The 20,987-nt window shown below is 41.9% G+C and overlaps 1 protein-coding gene across 1 annotated transcript; it reads left to right on the top strand.

The window, feature by feature from the left end:
* The first annotated feature begins 25 nt into the window (after positions 1–25).
* trak2 (trafficking protein, kinesin binding 2) lies at positions 26–20,774 on the top strand. Its single transcript, XM_085447203.1, has 17 exons — positions 26–117; positions 4,906–5,107; positions 6,218–6,406; positions 9,168–9,227; positions 11,344–11,420; positions 11,520–11,636; positions 12,486–12,701; positions 12,790–12,868; positions 12,976–13,106; positions 13,197–13,271; positions 13,872–14,009; positions 14,675–14,754; positions 14,908–15,048; positions 15,125–15,417; positions 15,655–16,146; positions 16,233–16,332; positions 16,412–20,774. The coding sequence occupies exons 2-17, from the start codon at positions 5,053–5,055 to the stop codon at positions 17,190–17,192; spliced, it is 3,024 nt and encodes a 1,007-aa protein (XP_085303329.1). The 5' UTR covers positions 26–117; positions 4,906–5,052; the 3' UTR covers positions 17,193–20,774.
* The last annotated feature ends 213 nt before the right edge of the window (positions 20,775–20,987 follow it).

Below are 20,987 nucleotides of genomic sequence, written 5' to 3'. Positions count from 1 at the left end.
CTTGTTGCCCTCCCTCCCCTCGCTTCCCCTCCATTGTTTGAGGCTTTGGTGAAGGGATTGACAGACACCGCATGTATTGCTGGAACTGCCCATGATTTGGAATAATACTGATATAGGGTAAGCCTCATTGTAACTAATAAAATGTGTTTTAAGCTGTATAATGTATAACGGTCAACGCGGAAGGGATGCTGATTGTTTAAGCTCGCGGTTGTTGGCTAACGCGATATGAGCAACAGTGAAGCTGTCAGCCAGCCACAGGATGGTTAAGCTAGCTAACGTATTTACAGTTTTTTTGGTTGTTAGTTTTCTTGTTAGCCGATATGCAAAACATTTTGTTAACTTTAGTTCGCATTTATTTATATAAATCTCTTATAACCTTCTTACTAGCCTTTATTACAAAAGTATAACTAAAGAACGGAGTGAGTAAATTTTAGCTAATGGTCAGCTCAACAAACAGACAGGTGTGCAATATCTTACGGTTCATTCGCTAGCTTAACATTTTTTTTTCATGTGTCTGGATCCTCTGGAGAGTTCAGCCGATAAAGGTTCCAAGAAAAAGTACTTGATATCAGGAAAGCTTGGGCTAGCAAGAGAGTTTCATGTCTGCAGTGGCTGAACTAACTATCCCAGCAACTCCCTGTTAAATGCTATCAGCTGAATGAATGATGCCAAATTGAAGAATACCGTAGCTTTTTCACATTTATTTATGTGGTTAAACATTTTAATACTACTAATATTGTTATTATTATTATTATTATTATTATTATTATTATTATTAATAATAATAATAATAATAATAATAATTTGAATTTGAATTATTATTATTATTAATAATAATAATAATAATAATTCAAATTCATGTAGCACCTTGTGTAACACATAATCCGTGGGGTTGTAGGGGAGGCAGTCTGTGCTGTTACTAAACAGCAAAACATTTCAAATTAAAGGTTATTTTCAAACTAAGTTCTGCTTAGTTAACGTGTTCATGGTGAATCATTAGATACTGAGTCTGTTTGGGGTCATAGTGAACTGGATTTATATGAGTTTATCGATGTTTTATGGTATTAAAAGAATCTGAACCTGATATAAGCAAAAAAAAAGTTTACATATATATCCATAACCTTTGTTCGAGAATGCACTGACAAGGCTATTTGTGGGGTCGTTGTTAAAAATTTTCTGCATTATTTTACACTGCTTGACTGCTTGCTGTGATTGTGGTGAGGTTTTTATGATCTTGCTCTGCTCCGTGTGGTGCAGACAGTGCTGATAACATCGCATCGTAAACAACGGATGTGGAGCCACTCAGTGAGATTTTTTTTTATAATACTCTCTAGATAATCCCAAGCATCTTTTAATGCATGTTGTTGTGGTTAAGATAATATTATCTTTTAACTGCGTATTGGATGACATACGTTTTGCCAGTATCAGCCAATGAGTATATCTGTCCAGATCTAGATTATAGTTGACAGTCAGATCAGATCAGATTAGTATTTTATGATGCTGTATGTGACTTGGTTTAATTCCTTTGGGCCAGTCATGACAAGGAATGCTGATGTTCCTGTGAGGGATTTCTGGTTATGCATCTAAAGCCCCTGGTGCAGTCAATCAAATGCGCTGCCTCCCCTGTGCACATGCCCTCCCTAGTTTGTCCGCTCTATCACGGGCTCAGTGCAGATGCTGTGATTAAAAAGCAAGGCCAATAACCGGTAAGGGAAAATGTCAAAAGAGATATCATTCTAAGCTAACTTCAACAAAGTCAGGTTGAGCATTGAGCTGAAGGTGTAGATCAGACATGAAGGGAGGTGACGCCTGCGAAAGGCTGATGTAAGCAGACAGTCCCTGTGGAAGAGCTCGGACAGACTCGTGCTATGTGTAGTGATGCGGTGATGAGTCTGTTTAAGTGTTACTTTCAGGGCTGCTTCCTTACTGCTGTGGATTTTACATCTTTATACCGTCGCCTCTCTTAAGTAGCAGTGGTCACAGTGAAGCCAGAGAGTGTTGTGTTTGTGTGTATGAGCCTAGCCAATGAACCACAAATTTCCATTTAATTTCTGAGTGCTTAGTCAGGAAGCTGTCTGCCTGTGACAGTCATGAAGTGACTCAGAGGCACTTGGACACCATCAGTCCTGGCATTTTAAATGGGAGAGAAAATAAGAAGCATTTGTTTGATAGAGATTCATATTAATGATTGACACATGCAATATTCTGTGCTTAAAATTGCTTCACGGCCTAATGTGATCATTTGAACCCTAGGATGAGTCAACTGGTCATTAATGGGTAGGTCCAGTATATCTACCAGGTGTTTAGTGGTAAGCAGCAAGTTTAGGCTTGCATGCATCTCATCTCCTTTAATCTCCTCTATTATGGAGATGATTGTTTAAGCGTCACTGTTATGTAAGGAGTGTATGAATGTTGCCCAAGGATTCTGTCCTTCCACAGGCATGCTCTCTGATAAACACCCACATAGAGTTTGTGTGCATCTGCATGCACAGGCTGCTGATGCAAAAGGTACTCAGCCTATTCCTAGCATGTCTCTTTCACAGACTGTATATGAAAGATAGAAGAAACCCCTGGATCTGAAAAGTTAGGCAATGTGCAATTTCTTTAAACCTAGATTCTTTCTAATTGCTTGTCATGTTGAAAACTACTAAGATGTACTAACACCGATGTACTTTTACACATGATGATCACTTGACTGGACAGAAGTGCTGCTCAGTTCGTGGAAAGAGTTGTATAACATCTCCTTTGTCCACTGTAGAGGGCTAGAGTCCACAGAAATAACCCTGATGACGTCATAGTCATATTGTTAACAGAGATCCTGTGTTCACATTTTAGAGCTTGAATTTGTGTTCACCTTTTATATAACGTCTATATAAATCAAGCAAACTGGATCATGGGAAATGTAGTCTGGCAAACTGAAAAACTTTTGACTTTTTTATGTTTTTCATGACTCCAACAGCAGCCAGTTAATTGAGATTAAAGATGTGTGTAAGGAAATAAGAATATATCTAGAGGCACATGTCCCATCCCTTTAAGACATCACATCCTGTCTCATTCCTTCGGTTAGGGCTGTGCGATATGACCAAAATCTCATATCCCGATATAAGACATCTATCGTCCCAATTAGAGCTGGGCGATAGAACGATAATGATATGTATTGCGAAACAACTTTTTCTCGATAGAAAAATTAAACTATTGCGATAGGCCTCGCCGCTCTTGTCCTCTTAAAAAAAAACAGAACAGCCAATCCAAATTAAGTAGCGCAGAGCCAAACCAATCACAGCCGCAGTGTCACGTCACGTGACTTGTTACGTACAGCACAAGGAAATCCAATAAAGTGGTGCATGCTCAATCTCTGACTGGAAGCGCTAATTCGTCATTCGGCTTTTGTCAGACTAAAGTAACTGTTAAAACTGTTTGAAAAGCTAAGCTACACAACAAGGAGAGATTGAGAATTTCCTTTTAGTTCTCAGTTTATTTGATATTGACAAAAGTTAGTCAGTTTTGTCTGTTCTTCTGTAAAACAAACTAAGATTTATTTTTAGAATTAAAATTTTGTTTCTAAGTGGAATTGACCATTTAGTAGCCTGTTTTGTTTGTTCTATTTTGAAACTTAAACGCTTTAGCGGCTGCCTTTTGTGTAGTTTGCAATATTTGCCTTTATTTATCTGAAAAAGTCTCATGTTCCTTAAGTACATCTACCCTGTTGAACTTATTATGGGAAATAAATATTTAAATCAAAACAAGCTGCTGATTATTTCACATTTTACTTGTGAGCAACGGCACATTTAAATCTTACAAATATATTTGGCTTATATCGTGATAGATATCGTTATTGCCTGAAATGAAAAAACCATATCGTGATATGAAAAAATCTCATATCGCCTGGCTCTAGTCCCGATAATGATATAAATCACAAAAATTTAACATTTTCTGTAAATTCTGTGAATCTCGGGCAGCTCGACTTGCGGGAAGTGTTTCCAGTTGCGCGTCATGTACCTGGAGTTGAGTGTTTTAACCGATGCATGAAACGACACATTTTTAGACATAAGTTGTAACGGCTGCCGTTTTCTTTGTGGGTATTTATTACACGGCGTGCTGCGGGGAAAAGCCTGTTCTAACGTTTGAGTCTGAGGTTTATTTTTTAGCACCTGGCGGCTCTTTTTTAATTCTCATCCGTAAATACTCTGCATACTCTTTCACGTGATTCAGTTTATTTTGAAAGGTCTCAACAGGATCTTGAGCTTTATTGTGAAAGGTTTATGTAGAAAATAAACAAGCGGACACGCGATGGTTTTACCCTCGTTGTTGCTAACGACAACGCATAAAAACAGGCTCTTGTCGTCGGTAGTGTGGTATATATTATTATTAAATATTGCCGTAAACAGTTTATTTTGCGACATCACGAAAGCAACGATAGCGTAAAATGAAACGATAGACGTTTTTATATCGTCGTCCGATATATATCGTTATATGGAACAGCCCTACCTTCGGTCATCCCTTTAAGCATTGGAAGAGTTCATACAGAGACAGGCAACAGGATGTGGGCTGGCTCAATGTCACCCCTCCCTAAAAACTGTATGTGGAGTTATTGTCACAACATTTCTTCAATCAAAATCTCAGAGCCTCACCTTTAGTTTGTTTAGTAGAAGTAGAAGAAATCTTTTAGCGTTAGCATTTTAGCATTTATTTTAGATTTGTCCTTGCCTGAAAACGATATCTGTGGTTCAAAAACCAAACACTGTGGGTGGCTCTAAATGTTATAAAACAGGTGTGATGGAGAGCATAAGAAGGAAATGAGGAAATGCACACGTTACCTGGACATGAATATTGCCCCTCATTCAGCCTCTGTGGAGGTCACGTCTTTATCTGTGAGACCACTAACACTTCTCTCTTCTGTTTCAGGTAGCGGTGTGTATGGGCACACCGCCCTGTCAGCACAGGAACAGGATGTGATGTCATGCCAGTAGCAGCTCCTGTGTTCTGTCCAGCTTCTTCTTTTCACGAGTGGGAGAGCCTCCCCTCCTCACTCCCCCTTTCCAAAGACGGGATATGTTTGAAGTCAAACCCCGGGCGGTGGAGAAGAAAGAGTCGAGCACGGAGACAGGTGAGATGGTCTTCTGTATAAATATCATATATCAAAAGCTGCAGTACAGCCACCGATTTGCTTTGTGCACATTTTTAAATGCTGCTTTGTGAGTATCAGGTCTCCCTGAGGTACAGTATGTGGTGCCTTTAAGCCTGATGCTATAGTTAGCTCTGTTTGTCCTAGTAAACCACATATTTGTTCGAGTGGAAGGACATCGGCTTGTACAGTGCCTGAGCCAAGACAATATACACACACACACTGTTCATCAGCCCACACGCAAATCTCACTGGAGCTGCACAGCTTTGCCAAAATAAAAGCTTCCCTCTTCATTTATCAACTTAATGGAATGCCATTGTGCCATGATAATACCTCAGCCCACACACTTTTTGTCTGTTTTTGTGGCAAATAATTGATTTTTCAAGTGCTTTGTGGGGAATAAATAACTAAACAGCATAATCAGTATATCTGCACCATCTTAGAGAGCGGTTAGTGACATTGAACATCTCTCTAGTTCAAATCGGAGATCTATCTAGGGTTAAAGGGGAGCTGCAGTCCCAGTTGGTACAGTTGGAGTACATCCAACTCACTGGAAATCCACTGGAGAAGCAGTTAGTTGGTATCGAGAACTGCTACAAGGGCAGGCTGGCCAGTGAGCCAGGTGTTAGGGAAAACACAAGATGGGAAGGGCTGCTTGACTCCACACTGCCATCTGCTATTTGTTCTGCACGCACTGCCAGGAGTGCTGTGAACTTCTGCTGGCCCACCAATGGACTCATACTATTTCTAAATCAGCCTAAGCACCTTGTTGTGATAGAGCAGCTCTTTTGTTTGACTTTTTTATTGTTTAATTCTCAAAAAGTAAGGAATTCATCATATGCCTGCCATTATGGACAATTTTAGACTAGAAGATTTTCCATCCATCCACCTTCCATTTATCCAATTCAAGGGCCTGTGCTGCAGCCTGTCCCAGTTGTCATAGGAGACACAGAGACTTAGTCAACTATTATTGACTAGAAGATTAATAAAAAAACAAACAAACAACAACATTAAAAAACCCCCAACAATAATGACAGTAATGGTTGCTCCACCAGCTGTTGGTGATGAGTTTTTTTGTCTGTCTTCCTCCAGACGAGGGGCTGGGCAGCAGCGGGAGGAATTATGGCTCCGGCTCACTGGGCTCCGGTTCGGTCGGCTCTGGCTCCGTGTACCTGTCAGACAGTCAGGACTGGGTGGTTTCCCCGAGCTGCTCCCCAGACGAAGGTCCCGGGAACAGCGCCATCTCCCCCATGCTGGCTGAGGAGTCTTTCCGCTACATGAGTAAGTGTGTACATTTTGGTATATTTTTGCAAAGCTGCTTCCTTTTGCAGACGTCCTTTTGATTGGTTAAGCCTTGTACAACAGAACCGAGCAGATGGTGTGTGTGTGTGTATGTGTGAGTGCATTAGGCATGTGAGGGATTCTTTTTATGTGGCGCCGTTCAATTAAAGTCGCAGGGATTTAGTGTGGACATTATTTCGCACAGCGTTCGTCATTGTGTCTGTTTGTCTTTGCTTGTGTGACTGTGGCACTGTGTGTGTGGGTGTGTGTGTGTGTGTGTGTGTGTGAGAGAGAGAGAGAGAGAGAGAGAGAGAGAGAGAAAGATCCAGCACAGTTAAGTGCAGCGGAGTTCAAAACCAAAGCCAGAGTGAGTCACGGGACAGTAACAAGAGAGGCGGTGTGGATAGATAGAGAATGAAGACAAGAGAGCACAGAGAGGAGACACAACATGCCAGTGTTAAACATCCACAATGAGGAGGCGTACGATAAGTTTCCTGTGGAAGGTGAGCATGGGCTCAGTCCTCAGTACATGTCTGAAAGACAGAAAGAGAGAGAGAGACAGGCATCCAGCTTCAGTAAGCATGTCAGCAAGGTCAGGCAAAACGTGACAGCGTAGAGGGCAAAGTGTCTGTGTGTGTTACTAGAAAGGAAGTGGGCAAATCTGATGGTGTGTTTACATTTAAACAGGTTGCAGTATGCTGGAACGAGACAGGATAAACTTCCTGTTTTTCTCATAATTGCCAACGCTTTGTTTCCTGCGTTTGAAGATTATTTGATTTAACGTGAGCAGATCTTGATTGTTTCAGTTCACTGAATGTTTCGTCATTTCCTTTTATTAATGTTTGATCAAACCAACAATTTGAGCATTTCTCAAATAAATAGTAACTAAAAAAAAAACAAGTAATGAATGAAGTGTTTTAGTTGCACATGTGAGGAAATTGGACATTGGAGGAGTCTCAGTTTCATGGTGCTGTTTGCTCCACTTCTGCAAAGTTAAACACAGCCTATTAATAACATGTGCTGGGGCATGGCATGTTAAGATGTGTGAAAACACTTAGAGAGGTCTGATTTTGACATTCATATTTAGACTTTGCAGTTGACGCTGAAATATTTCAGTACTCCACTATGGTTATACGAGTATCAAGTATCCTGGTTTTAGTGTCATGTTGTGAAATTTGAAGAGTTTATACTGTAATTTAATGGCTGTTGAGGATCTTGTCATTTGGCTCGACGAGATGATGTCCCATCTCTTTTTCAAAGCCTGACAACAAGAGCTGGGAGTGTTTTTACGCTCCAGGATTTGAGTCGTAAAACTTTCTTGTCTGGGAAAAGACAAAGTTGTGAATAAAGGGTACTTATGCTCAATTCCAGTAGCTTTGCATGAGTTATTAACTCGAGTTATTAACCTGTGCATTTCTGCTGGCTCATGACGGAGCAAACATAGAGCGACCTAGAGTTGATTTGAAAGAGATAAGCTTTTTGAGTTTGATCCAGGTGTCATATTGGTGCGTCCATATGATTCTACCATTTATTCCTCACACTGCATTTTGAAGTTGAGTTTGTTGTATAATCACATGTTGAGTTTATTGATGCCAAAGGTTCAAGCAGCCATGACTCTGGAGATTCATGTTACTTAACAAGTAACACATTGACCACCCATTGGCCTGTTGTGTGTCTGTAGTTCATGAATTTATGTCAAAATGAAACAGAGGTTGGACTTTGCTGTTATGAAATTTATTGCGGCCAGAGTTCAGTTACTGCCTTGTATAAGTCAATACAACCTGCACTGCTTTCCCACCCTGCGATCAGCATGTGGTGTAAACAGTTTCATTTATTTATGCAGCATCTGATCATGATCAAGCCAGACTATGGACATACATAACCCATACAATGATGGCATGCTTTCAGCAGCAGGTAAAGGTATTAGTGTATGTTTTTGTCTGTGATTTTGTGTGTGTGGAACAGTAACTTGAGACATTATATGCATTATGTATGCACTGTAACTGTAACAAGGATAGCCGTGCTGGGCAGAGGTTATTTTTACCCGCTGGTTGTTGGAGTGCAGTGTCCAGATTCAGAGGTCATTGTAGGCTTCAGATTACTGGATGAATGCTCTCATCCATTTGAGCAGCTGCCTAGCTCAGCTTGTTACTTTTAATCCCTGCTGAAACTGTTTTATTACACTACATTTATTCAGAAAAAAAGATAGTGAGTCCGATGTGAATCTGTGCAATGCTGTGTCATAGTAAGCGATCGCTCTTTAGGTTAGATTATCGTTAACAGTACTTGGATTACACTTTGTTATTGTAGTTGTAGGTGTTTGTACAGTAAGCAGTAAACTGGGATTGCACAAAGAAGTTGTAATAAGGTTGTAAGTTTTTGATCAAACCAACAGAAGTAAATATTCTAAATGAGTGTTGGGGACACGCATCACTCTGTTAAAGGGCTTCTAGCTGAAACCAGATGGCTCATTGATTAGGGTTGCCACTTTTCTTTGAACAGGTGGAACGCTGAACTGTGCAGCGCTGGTGACACCCACTCAGGTGCTAAAAGCAGACCAGACTAATCGATGTGTAGATTCTCTGACTCTCAACAAACTAATGTCTCTACATGATGTTGGTTTATTGAAACTTTCATTTTTCTGCCAGTGTTTGTCTCTTTCCTTTTCCTTTCTTTTTCCATCTGTCTTAAAACTGGCTGGTTTACTTCTACACCATCTGAACTTTCCCCTCTTTTTCTCTCTCTGCATCTCTCTCACTAGCATATCTTGCTTTGGAACCTCCTTCTTATTCCCACCCAGGCTCTCAGAGCCTCTCCAAAGGTATCCTACTTTTCCTACTTGCCTGTTCTTCTCTGGAACTTCATTTAACTCAAGTGTGAGAGAGGGGCTTCTGTCAAAAGTGTGGCCACACACTTCTAGGATGTGATCTAGGATCCGTTCCTAGGCCACTGATTGGGAGCCCCTCTCCACTTTTTGCATGTAAACAATAAGACAAGAGACTTGCATAGTAAAGGTCTTCTGCTTCCAACTGTAGTACTGTACTGTGTACTGTAGTCAGCTTGTAGTACAGTTATTAATTTGTAAAGCTAGTGTTCTTTTTAAATTCAGACCACTAGCACGTGTTGCATAATTATTGCTCCAGCAATAATCATTTAGCAATTTAGTGGACATAATTTGGACCACGCGTCCATAATCAGATGCTAAAAAGTGTAAAGAATGGTGATGTTATGTGGCTATAATAGCCAAGTAGCTCCTAATGTTGCTTGTGGTCAGAATTCTTTATTATGTAGTAGACCATGCATGTTAAAGACGTGTCCAGTAATTGATTTTATTTTCATGTTTGTGTGGAGTTGCTTGGATGCACAGTGTGCATGCCAGAGTGTGGATTCTAGATTTTTTTTAGATGTGTGTAGGGATGGGTATCGTTTAGGTTTTATCCGATACCGGTGCCAAATCGGTACTTTTGAAACGGTGCCGGTGCTTAAACGGTGCTCGAACCGGTGCTTAAAGAATGGAGAACACAAAATTGGTCCAAAAACCTCTCATGTTCAGCTGGTTCACCAGGCCATCAGACTGCTGAACACGTCATAGACACCTCAGCTTCACTACTGGAACTTTAACATTATGCACTCCATACTGTACAGTAATGCCACTGTTTTGCACATGTCTCAACTCTGTATATTTTATATATTTTATTTATTGTTTACTCTATTTAATTTGTAAAATATGTGTACACACACACACACACACACACACGTAGGAAAATATTTACTATACACATCCAGAAATGCATATACTATTATATATTGTACATATATTTATTAGTTTCAGATGTAGCCATTCTTGTATTTTGCTTGTTTACATTATTGTATTTTGCACAACTCTGTTGCTTGTGAAGCTCGCACACAAGAATTTCACTCACATGTGCTGTACCAATGTACCTGCACATGTGATGTGACAATAAAAGTGATTTGATTTGATTTGATTTGGTTTTTGTAAAAAGATAACAATGTTAGCCTTTTCTGCAGCTATGGGGCATATATGGTATCACTCTTGGCTGGAAGCAGTGCTTAATCAATGGAAAAAACACAAACTTTGTCCAAAAACCTCTCATGTTTAGCTGTTTCCCTCTTTTTCTTTGGTCATTTTAGCCTTTTTGGCCAGGGTGAAGGGAGTATCTGCCATCAAACAAGAAGACAGCCGCATGTAGATATGATGATGTTTGCTAGTTCACCTTACATGCATTAATTTAATAACGTGGTTAGCCTACTCAACGTAAATTACTCACGCAGAGAAGAACGGCTGCTGCTGCCATCATCATCCGTCATCATTTCTGCTACACTGGCAGGGCTAGGGGCCAGGACTCTCCTCTTCGTGTTTTTGGGTATGTTGCTAACTCCGGGTCCGATAACAGGCACCACACCGCAGTAGATGCGCTCGGTGTGAGGTCTCGCAGCAAGCTATCAAATACAGCGCATTTCTTGGTTTTTGGAGAAAAAAAAAACGCTATGCGTCGCCAGGTGTTTCATCGGATTTGAGGAGTTACCTCCTTTGACAGTATCACAGTATCAGCTTAAAGCACTTGTTGCAGGCTGCTGAGTTTGCATCTTTTGCTGTGAAGTACAGCCAGACTTTTGACCGCTTCGCCTTGGACATTTTTAATCTGTAGCTCTGCATAAAAGAACGTACGTACCTGGCCCCGCCTACTATCCTCGGAAACGTAAAATGATTGGCTAGAAGTGTATCACAGCTCAGGAAAAAAAAGCACCGAAATAAAGCACCGAAATGTGCGCTGCTTTTTGGTCTGGTTACTACCGTTTATGTCAGAACCGGTGCCATCATGGCACCGGACACCGGTACCCATCCCTAGATGTGTGTGTGTGTGTGTGTTTTTGCTTGTTTGCTGCCTAAAAGTTAACGTTTTCCCTCTGGCCAGTCCTCAGTGCTGATCGAGTGGAACAGATGACCAAGACGTACAATGACATTGAAGTGGTCACACACCTTTTGGCTGAGGTAGGGCGTTGACCTCATTTGTGATAATTTTTTTTCAGCTAAGAAAACAACAGCCAGTTAACTGATTAACCCTGGGTGCCTTGTGTTCTATTTGAACAGCGGGACAGAGATTTGGAGTTGGCAGCTCGGATTGGTCAGTCACTTCTACAGAGGAACCACCTGCTACAGGAGCGAAATGAGGCCTTAGAGGAGCAGATAGCACAGTCTGTAGATCAGGTAACTGTTTTTATTCACTTTAAAATGTGTAAATAATGTTTTGTGCTACATAAAGAGAGGGTGATAGTATGATCAATTTAAATTAGGGGTGAGGGAACTCCAGGCCTCAAGAGCATGGTGTCCTGCAGGTTTCAGATGTGTCCTTGATCCAGCACAGCTGATTTAAAGGCTAAATTACCTCCTCAACATGTCTGCATGATCTAGTGATATTGTTGTAATAGTTTTTTAAAAGAGAAATAGAATAAAGCATTTAGACATTTGAATAATAAAAAGGGGCTCTAAAATAGATCCCTGTGGTACACCTTTTCCTAATAGTTAGTTAGCTAGTTAATAGTTGCGGTAGATGCCTGCCCCTCCCTGAGCGTGGTTCTGACAGAGGTTTCTTCCTCTTAAAACGGAGTTTTTCCTTTCCACTTTTGCCAAGTGCTTTCTTATAGGGGTCTTCTGATTGTTGCGGTTTCTCTGTATTGCTGTAGGGTGTTTACCGAACTATATAAAGCGGCTCGAGGTGACTGTTGCTGTGATTTAGAACTATATAAATAAAATTGAATTGAATTGAATATCTCATGGACCAAAAAATGCTTGATATACATTAATAATGTACTATTTTTTAAATGCATCTGCAGCCAAAATAACATACCATTTTATTTCAATAAAATGGTATTTCTGCCACAAGTCATGCATGTTTGCTGTATACATACAAATATTCCATTCACTTTCCAGCTTTAAACTAAACTTCAACCAAAAAAATTGAAAGTTAGATTTTTGTATCTCTAGAAAAAGAGAGCTTTAAAATGTTAAAATCCTGTAAACACCAATCACTTTTCCTAAACTGTCCACATTGGTCAGGTTCATCAGCTGCAACATGAGCTCAGTAAGAAGGATGAATTGCTGCGGATGGTGGCCAGCGCCTCTGAGGAGAGCGAGACCGATTCCAGCGTGTCGACCCCACTGCGGCAACCTCACCTGCCGGGGGGAACCGCCGCTGCTGCACTTAGTCAGCTGGAGTCCCTGCAGAGCAAGCTGCAGGACCTAGAGGAAGAAAATCTGGCACTGAGAACCGAGGTATGTCGTTCTTTGGGAAGCAAATTGATCAGAAGCAGATGTTGAAGTATAATCTCTGCTGCAAACTGAGCTTTTTTGACTTATCCAGGCTTGTCAACTCAAAAGAGACACCATCACCTATGAGGAGAAGGAGCAGCAGCTAGTGAGCGACTGTGTCAAAGAGCTCCGTGAGTTTTTCTTGAAGTTTGCAAACTTATGTTCAAAAGGAACTTTTACAGATCAGGCATCTGAATTTAATCTTTGGTGTGTTTGTGTATATCACACGTGGGGTCAGGCGAGTCCAACAGCCAGATGGTTTCGTTGACTGAAGATCTATCTCAGAAGAACGAGGAGCTGCTCAGACACCAGGAGGAAATCGCTCAGCTGCTTTCCCAAATAGTCGAGCTGCAACACAGAGTGAAGGAGGTGGGCAAGCTTAACTGCTAGCACTGATTACCTACTGTAGATGCTGGCACAGTGTGTGAACGCTCTTGGTGTGATGCTGTTTATCTCCAGCTGGCTCTGGAGAAAGAGGAGCTCAGGATCCACCTGCAGGCCTCCAAAGATGCTCAGAGACAGCTCACAGCAGAGGTACAGTCTCATACGAGTGTTCAAGTTCCTTTTTAGAGCAAGACCAGTTTAATTATTCTACAAAGATGCAAATGTGATCATATAATGTAGGTTTGTAGCTTTTATGTCAAGCCTTTGTAAGAAACCACACTTATGGTTTGTGTTGGAGCCGGTTTACAGCAATTTAGAGCTTTAACGTTGTCAAATCTGTCAGTCTGATCTGATTTTCATTCCTAACATCATTCCTAATACAAGGGAAAATGATGTGTTTCCCTAAAAACTGTGTCCTAAAAGCATAAACAGTAAATTTAGGTCAGAGTATTGAGAAATATCACAAACTAACCACCTCCTATTCCCAGTTTTATTTTACTTTTTTAAATAAATTCATATAAATATACAAACTTGTGAGTAATTTTGCCCGAGCCTACACTTTGGGAATTACTGCCATACATACATCTACCAACCTGCCTACTGAGAGAAATTACCATTTCATCAGTGATTATACAAATTATATTAATCCAGTAATCCAGTAAAATACGCTCTGAACACATCATTCATTTTAATTACTCTTGAAATAATTTCTTTGCTTAATTAATTATTATTTGCACGTGTCTGCTGCAGCTCAACGAGCTGGCCGAGAGGAATGCTGAGTGTGTAGAGATGCTCCATGAGTCGCAGGAGGAGATCAAAGAGCTGCGCAGTAAAAACAGCCCCTCAGCTGGGATGCGCCGGCACCTTCCCTACGGCCTCTACCCCATGGTGAGAGAAACGCACCCTTGAACTTTTATTTGGAGCACACAGAGGAAGATACAGTCCCTGGCACATGTGTTCACAAGGAATCATACAGCTGCTATTAACCCTTTAACACCCAGTGTGTTGTATTTGCTACATAAAGTTTTTTGTGACTTTTTGAGTTCTACAACATCGGTGAGATTTTTATTTTACCCTTGAAAAACCTAAATAAACTGCACAACACATTTCATATTTCAGGCTTTAAGGGTTTAAGGAGGTAACCGTATCTGGCTTTAGACATATTCTTTAAAGTTTTTGTTGAGTATAATGTGGGAGTCTGTAGGATATTGGTAAATGTAAATGGTAAATGGCCTGTGTTTGTAAAGCGCTTTACTTAGTCCCTATGGACCCCAAAGCGCTTTACACTACATTCAGTCATCCACACATTCACACACACATTCACACACTGGTGATGGCAAGCTACACTGTAGCCACAGCTGCCCTGGGGCGTGCTGATATTGGCTTGCTTTTGGGAGCCAGCCTGAAGTGGCCACTTGAGGAGCTGCAGTTTTTGGCCTGTGTGCATTTATTTTTTAGGCTTGGATGAATTAAACTGAACAGTGACTGTAAATATTACTTTTGTTGAATCCACAGCATACTTTTAATCCTCCGTATGTGTCCTGTTTTTACAGGAATCCTTGGCAGCAGAGATTGAGGGAACTATGAGGAAGGAGCTGAGTATAGAGGAGGAGACCGCCTTTCAGGACCAAAGGTTAAAAGCTGCAGAATGTGTTTGCTGCTGAGGATGACAGTTGGTGTTGGAGAACTCGTACTTTTTTCCAGACTTTTCATGGGTTTGAAAAGTTTAGGTGTCTGCATTATATTTTAGGTCTAGTCTCTGACCTTTCACCTCATTTTCCTATAGAATTTCCCAGAAGCGAGTCTTCCAAACAGTCCGCTCCGTTAATGCCTCAGTACTACGATCAGCTTCAGCAAACCCACCAATCCCTGGCTCCGGACAGAGCTCTCTGGTGATGACAGCGCAGCCGTTTCAGTCCACACAGGGGTAAGTTTCAAAGAGCATTTTCTGTTTTGGAAGAGATTTATGCTCGATTTCAGGTCATAACATGCATGTTTTGCAGGGAGGAGGGCCGAGTGGGCCAGCCTGGTTGTCCGGGAGGAAACGACCTCACTAGAGCACTCCACCGCCTGTCATTGCGCCGTCAGAACTTCCTGTCCGAGCGACAGTTCTTCCAGGTGGAGCGGGAAAAGAAGGTGCAGGCCCTGGCGGAGGTGGAAGGAGAAGGCAGTTGCTGCAGCTCACCAATGGGCAGTGCAGTCTCGTCTTTCTCCAACCTGTCGGATCTCTCCATCGCCTCCATTGTTTTTAAGACTTTCCTGCCTGAGAAGCTCCAGATTGTCAAACCCATGGAAGGTAATGTTTGCTTTGTTGACACCTCGAAGGTTATCGTTTACTACAAGGTGATGTAATCCAATTAAAGAAACCTCCAGCAGAACCAGGCTCAGGGAGAGGTGGCCATCTGCTGGGGTTGGTTGGGGTGAGGGGAGGAAGACAGGACAAGGACATGCAGTGGAAGAGAGCCAGAGATTATTAATAACTAATAATTAAATGCAGAGTATGCAGTAACACATGCTGACATTTCTTTCTCAGGCTCGCTGACACTGCACCACTGGCAGCAGCTGGCCAAACCTCACCTGGGAACCATCCTGGACCCACACCCTGGAGTAGTGACTAAAGGTTTTCGTCCATTGGCTCAGGACGCTGTGTACCACCTGTCTGACATGGAGGAGGATGAAGAAGATGAAGAAAACAGAAGGAATGGTATCCTGGAGAAAGGAGCAGCAGAGCGGAGTAAGGAGGAGGAAGATGAGGAGGAGGAAGGCGGAATCACCTTTAACGTGCGCTGCTCATCTACACCCGAGGAGAAAAAGGACAGAAAGCATGCGGTATCATCTGTCCCAGTGCCACCTCTCTCCACTGGGAGTCCAGCTGCTTCCTCCTCCATCAGGTTAGACATCTGCCCTACACCCCTTCATGCCACAGAGAAACCCGGCCAATCGCCTCAGCCCATTCCAGGAGCCTCTGGAGCAGGACTCCAATCACAAAGCCAAACCTTGACATCGACAGCAGTATCTTCCTCTGGTAAAAATCACTTTTTGTAGCTTGTTATTGCTCATCATTTCCAAGGTGCGCGTGTTTGGTTTTCTGAAGTTTTCTTGTTTGTTCAGTCCAAAACCCAGGGAAGTGTCAGAGCTCCACCTTTTCCACCTACACCTTCACTACCTGCCGCATTCTGCACCCGTGTGACATCACACAGGTCACCCCAAGGTGAGTCCTCTTCAAGAAAATAAGCATCCCATAAACACTGTTATTGTTCTAACACAGACTCTCCTTTTCTTGCTTTCAGTTCTCAGTCATCCCACATGGCGAACACGCCTAGCTCCATGAGGACGGGTCCCAGCACCCCTGTGACTCCCTGCAGACTCAGTCTGGGTGACTCTTTCCCCCCTCGACGTCTGCCTGCACCCCCCAGTGGCCTGACCAAGCTGGTCCTAGAGAGGGGTATTTCTGCACAAGTCTCCAACCCTCCTCCAACCCCGAGACCCGCCCCCTGGCAGCCCCTTTTCCAGCTTCTGCCAAGCACGCCCCCCAACTCCCCCTCCCACTCTCCTGCCCCTTCCCCAGTGCCTACAGAGCCCCGCCAACACCCAGCTGACAATTTCCTGGCCTCGCGGCCCGCAGAGCTTTTTCTCCAAGACGTTTATGGGTTAAACCTGGGCCGCGCTCCGCATCCTGACCTACCAAGCCCATCCCAAGAAACCCCAGCCCTCATCTCATCCGCCAAATCAGGCAGATCCAGGCCCGACCCGGCCAGTGTTGGTTTGGTGGAGAAGCTCCGGCAGCTGGGATTCACTAAGGTGTTGCATGGTTCTGAGTCTGATGCTTCAATGCCACGCCAGGATTCTGCCACGTTTGTGTCAGCAGGTGGAGGGAGCCTTTTAGATGGCCTGAGGCGCAACCAGAGCCTCCCGGCTATGATTGGTGCCCGAGCTGGAAAGTCAGCCGGTCACTCAGCTCCTCCTCCTCACCCCAGGACCCTGGCTATCCCCCCACCTCCATGGGGGAACCTAAAAGAAAGACGGCGGCATCTTGCCTCTATCTCCTACCCAAGTTCGGCCAACCGTTGAACTTAACAGAACATCAGTCCCCTCCTTTATTCCTCCACCACATCTCTCCTCCTTTCTGCCTTTGGAGAGAGAAGTCAGGGCAGCGGTGGGCAGAACAATCCGTCCTTTTTTGGAACTTAATTTTAAAGCACAATTTAATGATACTGACTGTTTTAGCCACCCTGCATTTTCTGTGTATGTGGATGTCTGCCATGCTGATAGTTAAAAAGGCCTTAGCTTGCCTCTGAGTGGGTCATCCTCTTCTCAGTCTTATATTAAATAGACTCAGTAGTTCTCCAGTGAGGCTCTAGATGTTAGGCATGGGTAGAGGAGGGCAAGAAAGGAAAATGTAAGTGTACGAAGGTTTGTGGAAGTTGATTAGAGAAAAGTAAAGGAAGAAGTGAAAGAAGGGCGAAAAGGGTGTCAGTATGTTTATGTCAGAAGACGGGGTTTCCGCCATATCAGTTAACATAGGGGGTTCAAGTAGCCCAGGCTGGAAAGCAGGCATTTTTCTCTCACAATTGTCATTAAAAAAATGTTCAGAAAATCTATATTGTTGTAATAAATGTATAACTGTACAAACTTGGTAATTGATAAGTTTTGGTTAACGACCCATTAGCATACACTAGAAGAATGCTATGGGCAAAATTAGCTTTACTGTAAAAAAACAAAACAAAAAGTCATAAATTTGTTCAGTTCGATTCAGTTTGTACATATTAACAATATTGTGTGCAAAAGTTTAAACATACATGTGTAGGGCTGCCACGATTAGTCGACTAGTCACGATTACGTCGACTATTAAAATCGTCGACTACTAATTTATTAGTCGACGCATCGTTTGAAGCTTTGTAAGATCACAAAAGACGCAGGAATGAGTAGTAGGATTTAAGAGTGTAATAACGGACTGAAACAGAAGATGGCAGCACTGCATGTACAAGGATGCCAGCTGCCGTTAAACCCCGAAGAAGAAGAAGCAGTGTCCCATAATTCATAGTGCGGCCCAGCGCACTTGTCAACAATGGCGACAGCTAGTTAGTTTTAATATTACTCTTATTATTTCTGGGTCACAAAATAAAGTTTAACATATTTTGAGGCGAGAATGTAGCTGTGTAAACCTCAAATATCTGCTCAGTTTATTAAGACACCACATACTTTCAAAAGTGCTCCGACGTTTTTGGAGACGTCTGTTACCCACCAGCTCGATAGCTAGCCGGGGGCAAGGCTCACTAGAGCCCGTGAGAACACCGGACTCCCGGCAAATCGTTTTCAAACCCACCGCTGTCTTTCGCTACTCAGGTTAAACATATACAAGTCACTTAGATAACTTAAAAATGTTATTGTTTGGCTTTTTTTAGTATTTTATTTGTTCCTGAGTAAATCGGTTTGGCTGAGATTAAAGTTTTTACACAGCTGAATAAACATCAGGCAGACAGCTGATTATCAGAAGTGTGAGATGCTCGAGAATATTCTCCGGTGTCCTGTTATATTTTAGATAGCAAGGAGTTTATTAAACTCCACCGAAACAATCTGCAAATTTCATTAAAATTTAATAAACTATCATCTTGTCTTTATTTTTAGTTAGCACGTACTTTAAACACTCCAAGCTATAAGCTAATGATAGTTATATAAGAGCAGATGCATGCTGGTGCAATAAGCTGTACGTTTTACGTCCAATGGATGACGATCTGATTAGTCGACTAATCGCAAAAATAATCGGTGACTAGTCGACTATCAAAATAATCGTTTGTGGCAGCCCTATACATGTGCATAATTTTGACTACAAACAATTATTTTGGCATTACCTGCATTCATTCCTATTCATTAAGGACTGTGCCATGAGCGCCCCCTGCTGCAGCCGTAGTTGAATTGCAAGCACTTTGTGTACAGTAGGATTAAAAGGAAACACACCGTTTCCCATTGACCAGCTGTGACACACCTGTGCACACAACAGGTAACGAGAGACTGTAGAGTTTATTTTTGGCTTTCCAGCTTTTAAAAGCGAGAGCACCAATCATGCTAAACATCATTTGCATACAGTAAAAAAGCCTAGCAGTTCTGTTATTAGTGGACATAAGTGGATGGATACCAACTAGAAAGCAAAACTATTCAATTTGAACAACTTTTTTCGGGCTGGTCTTATGTGTGTAAAGTGGTTAACAGTAACAGTAGGCTAATGATGTATTAGCTAAATTAATATATGGAGCTGTTGTGTAAAAACAAAAATATCTGGTGTTTAAGGAGCTTGTAATACACTGGCAGAAACCCTAAAACATGAAAGAAGAAGAAAATAAGGGAGAGGGGGTAGGGGGGCTTCTGGGGTCTTGCTGTTTTAAGGGCTTCTCAGTTATAGAACAACATCCTGCTAGCTCATAGCGTAGCAGTTGCTTTCTTCATACATACAGGTAGGAGGACAAGCTTGGAGACTTCAACCACTCGCTGGTTTAGCAGCTGAACATGCCAGTATTATTGTAACAGTTTTACAGTGTTGCACGGATGTCCAGTGACCGTCCATGCACCATGCCCAACGCCTGCATGAACACCACCTTGTCTGCTGGTCCCAGCATGCACCTGTTGGCAGACAGTTAGGATGAAGGCAAAGACAAAACCAAATGGGACATCAGGCAAAAAAACAAATAGGGTGAAAGTTTTCCTTCAGGTCTTTGTGTTTTGCGTGTGCGTGCGTGTTTATGTTTGTGTGTTTTTAATGGTATGAGGCCGTATGTGGAAACTAGCACTGCTCTAGTTTGAGTTCCTTTTTTAAGCTGTATTTGGACATGAGTTGCACTTAGTGGGATTAAGAGGTTTAAGGGTCACTGCTTGCTTTGACAATAGATGTTCAGGTTTGGGCTGTAAAGAGGGAATAAAAACACTCACTTATTATTTTAGCTGTTAACCTAATTCAGATTTGATCAAGATTTGATCAAAATATGTTTCTCCTTTATCTCATGGATGTATACAGTTTGTGTATCGGCCAGCAGGTGGTAGTGTTCTGTAGGAAAACATCTGACATCATTCTGTACATGTGACAGGCTATAGCATTAAAAATAAGGAAACTTAGAGCTTTGTGCTTTATCCCTGTGACCCTTCAGTGCTATTGTTCCCAACCAGACCTTGCCCCGCCCCCCCATCTCCAGTAACTGCACTTTTAGTTTTTTGTGTTTAACCTTTATTTTATTGATGAAAGAGTTTGATCTACATAAATAAGAGACATTTAGCATAATTGTGAATGTTGTAACAATATCAGCTAACATCTTTCCATAAAAATTTGGATAAGTAGCATTTTGTTGTGCTTTTCACATGAAGGGAATCCAAACTCAGTATTATTTTTAATTTTGAATATTCTGGCTTATACATGTGTTTGTGATGCATTTAGCAGCTAATTAACAATAATGCTTTAAAGGGCAACAAGAGCTTCAGCTGAATGTTTAATAGGAGAGCAGGACTGCAGAGGGGAAGGAAGGTACATTCATAAAGTTGGATAACTTCCATCCCCTTGAAGCAGGAGGTTCTCTGGCTATAAGAGAAAATGTCCTGCGATTCCTTCATGTCTCATGCCTATTATTCATGTCTATCTTTTTAAATAAATAAAAAAATATATATATTGCCCGTCTCACTGTTTTGTTATGATTTGATGGAAGTTGACTTAAATTCCAGACAAATGGTTTGCAGTTGGGTGTAAATTCAGTCCACTGTATGCAATACACTAATTCTATTGCAAATTTCGTGACAATCTCTCTGTTAGTTATGGGATATTAAAAGTTTGGGACTAAAATGTTTGATTTTTTTTTTTTTTTAAGACTGCCATCTAACTTCAGT

The sequence above is a fragment of the Copadichromis virginalis genome, linkage group LG23, assembly GCF_057382275.1.
Source record: "Copadichromis virginalis isolate Kocher_CV1m ecotype Utaka linkage group LG23, C_Virginalis_male_GT1.1, whole genome shotgun sequence".
NCBI classification, from domain to species: Eukaryota; Metazoa; Chordata; class Actinopteri; order Cichliformes; family Cichlidae; genus Copadichromis; species Copadichromis virginalis.
The sequence above is the reverse complement of the archived record's forward strand: the minus strand, read 5'-3'. Positions and strand labels throughout refer to the sequence as shown.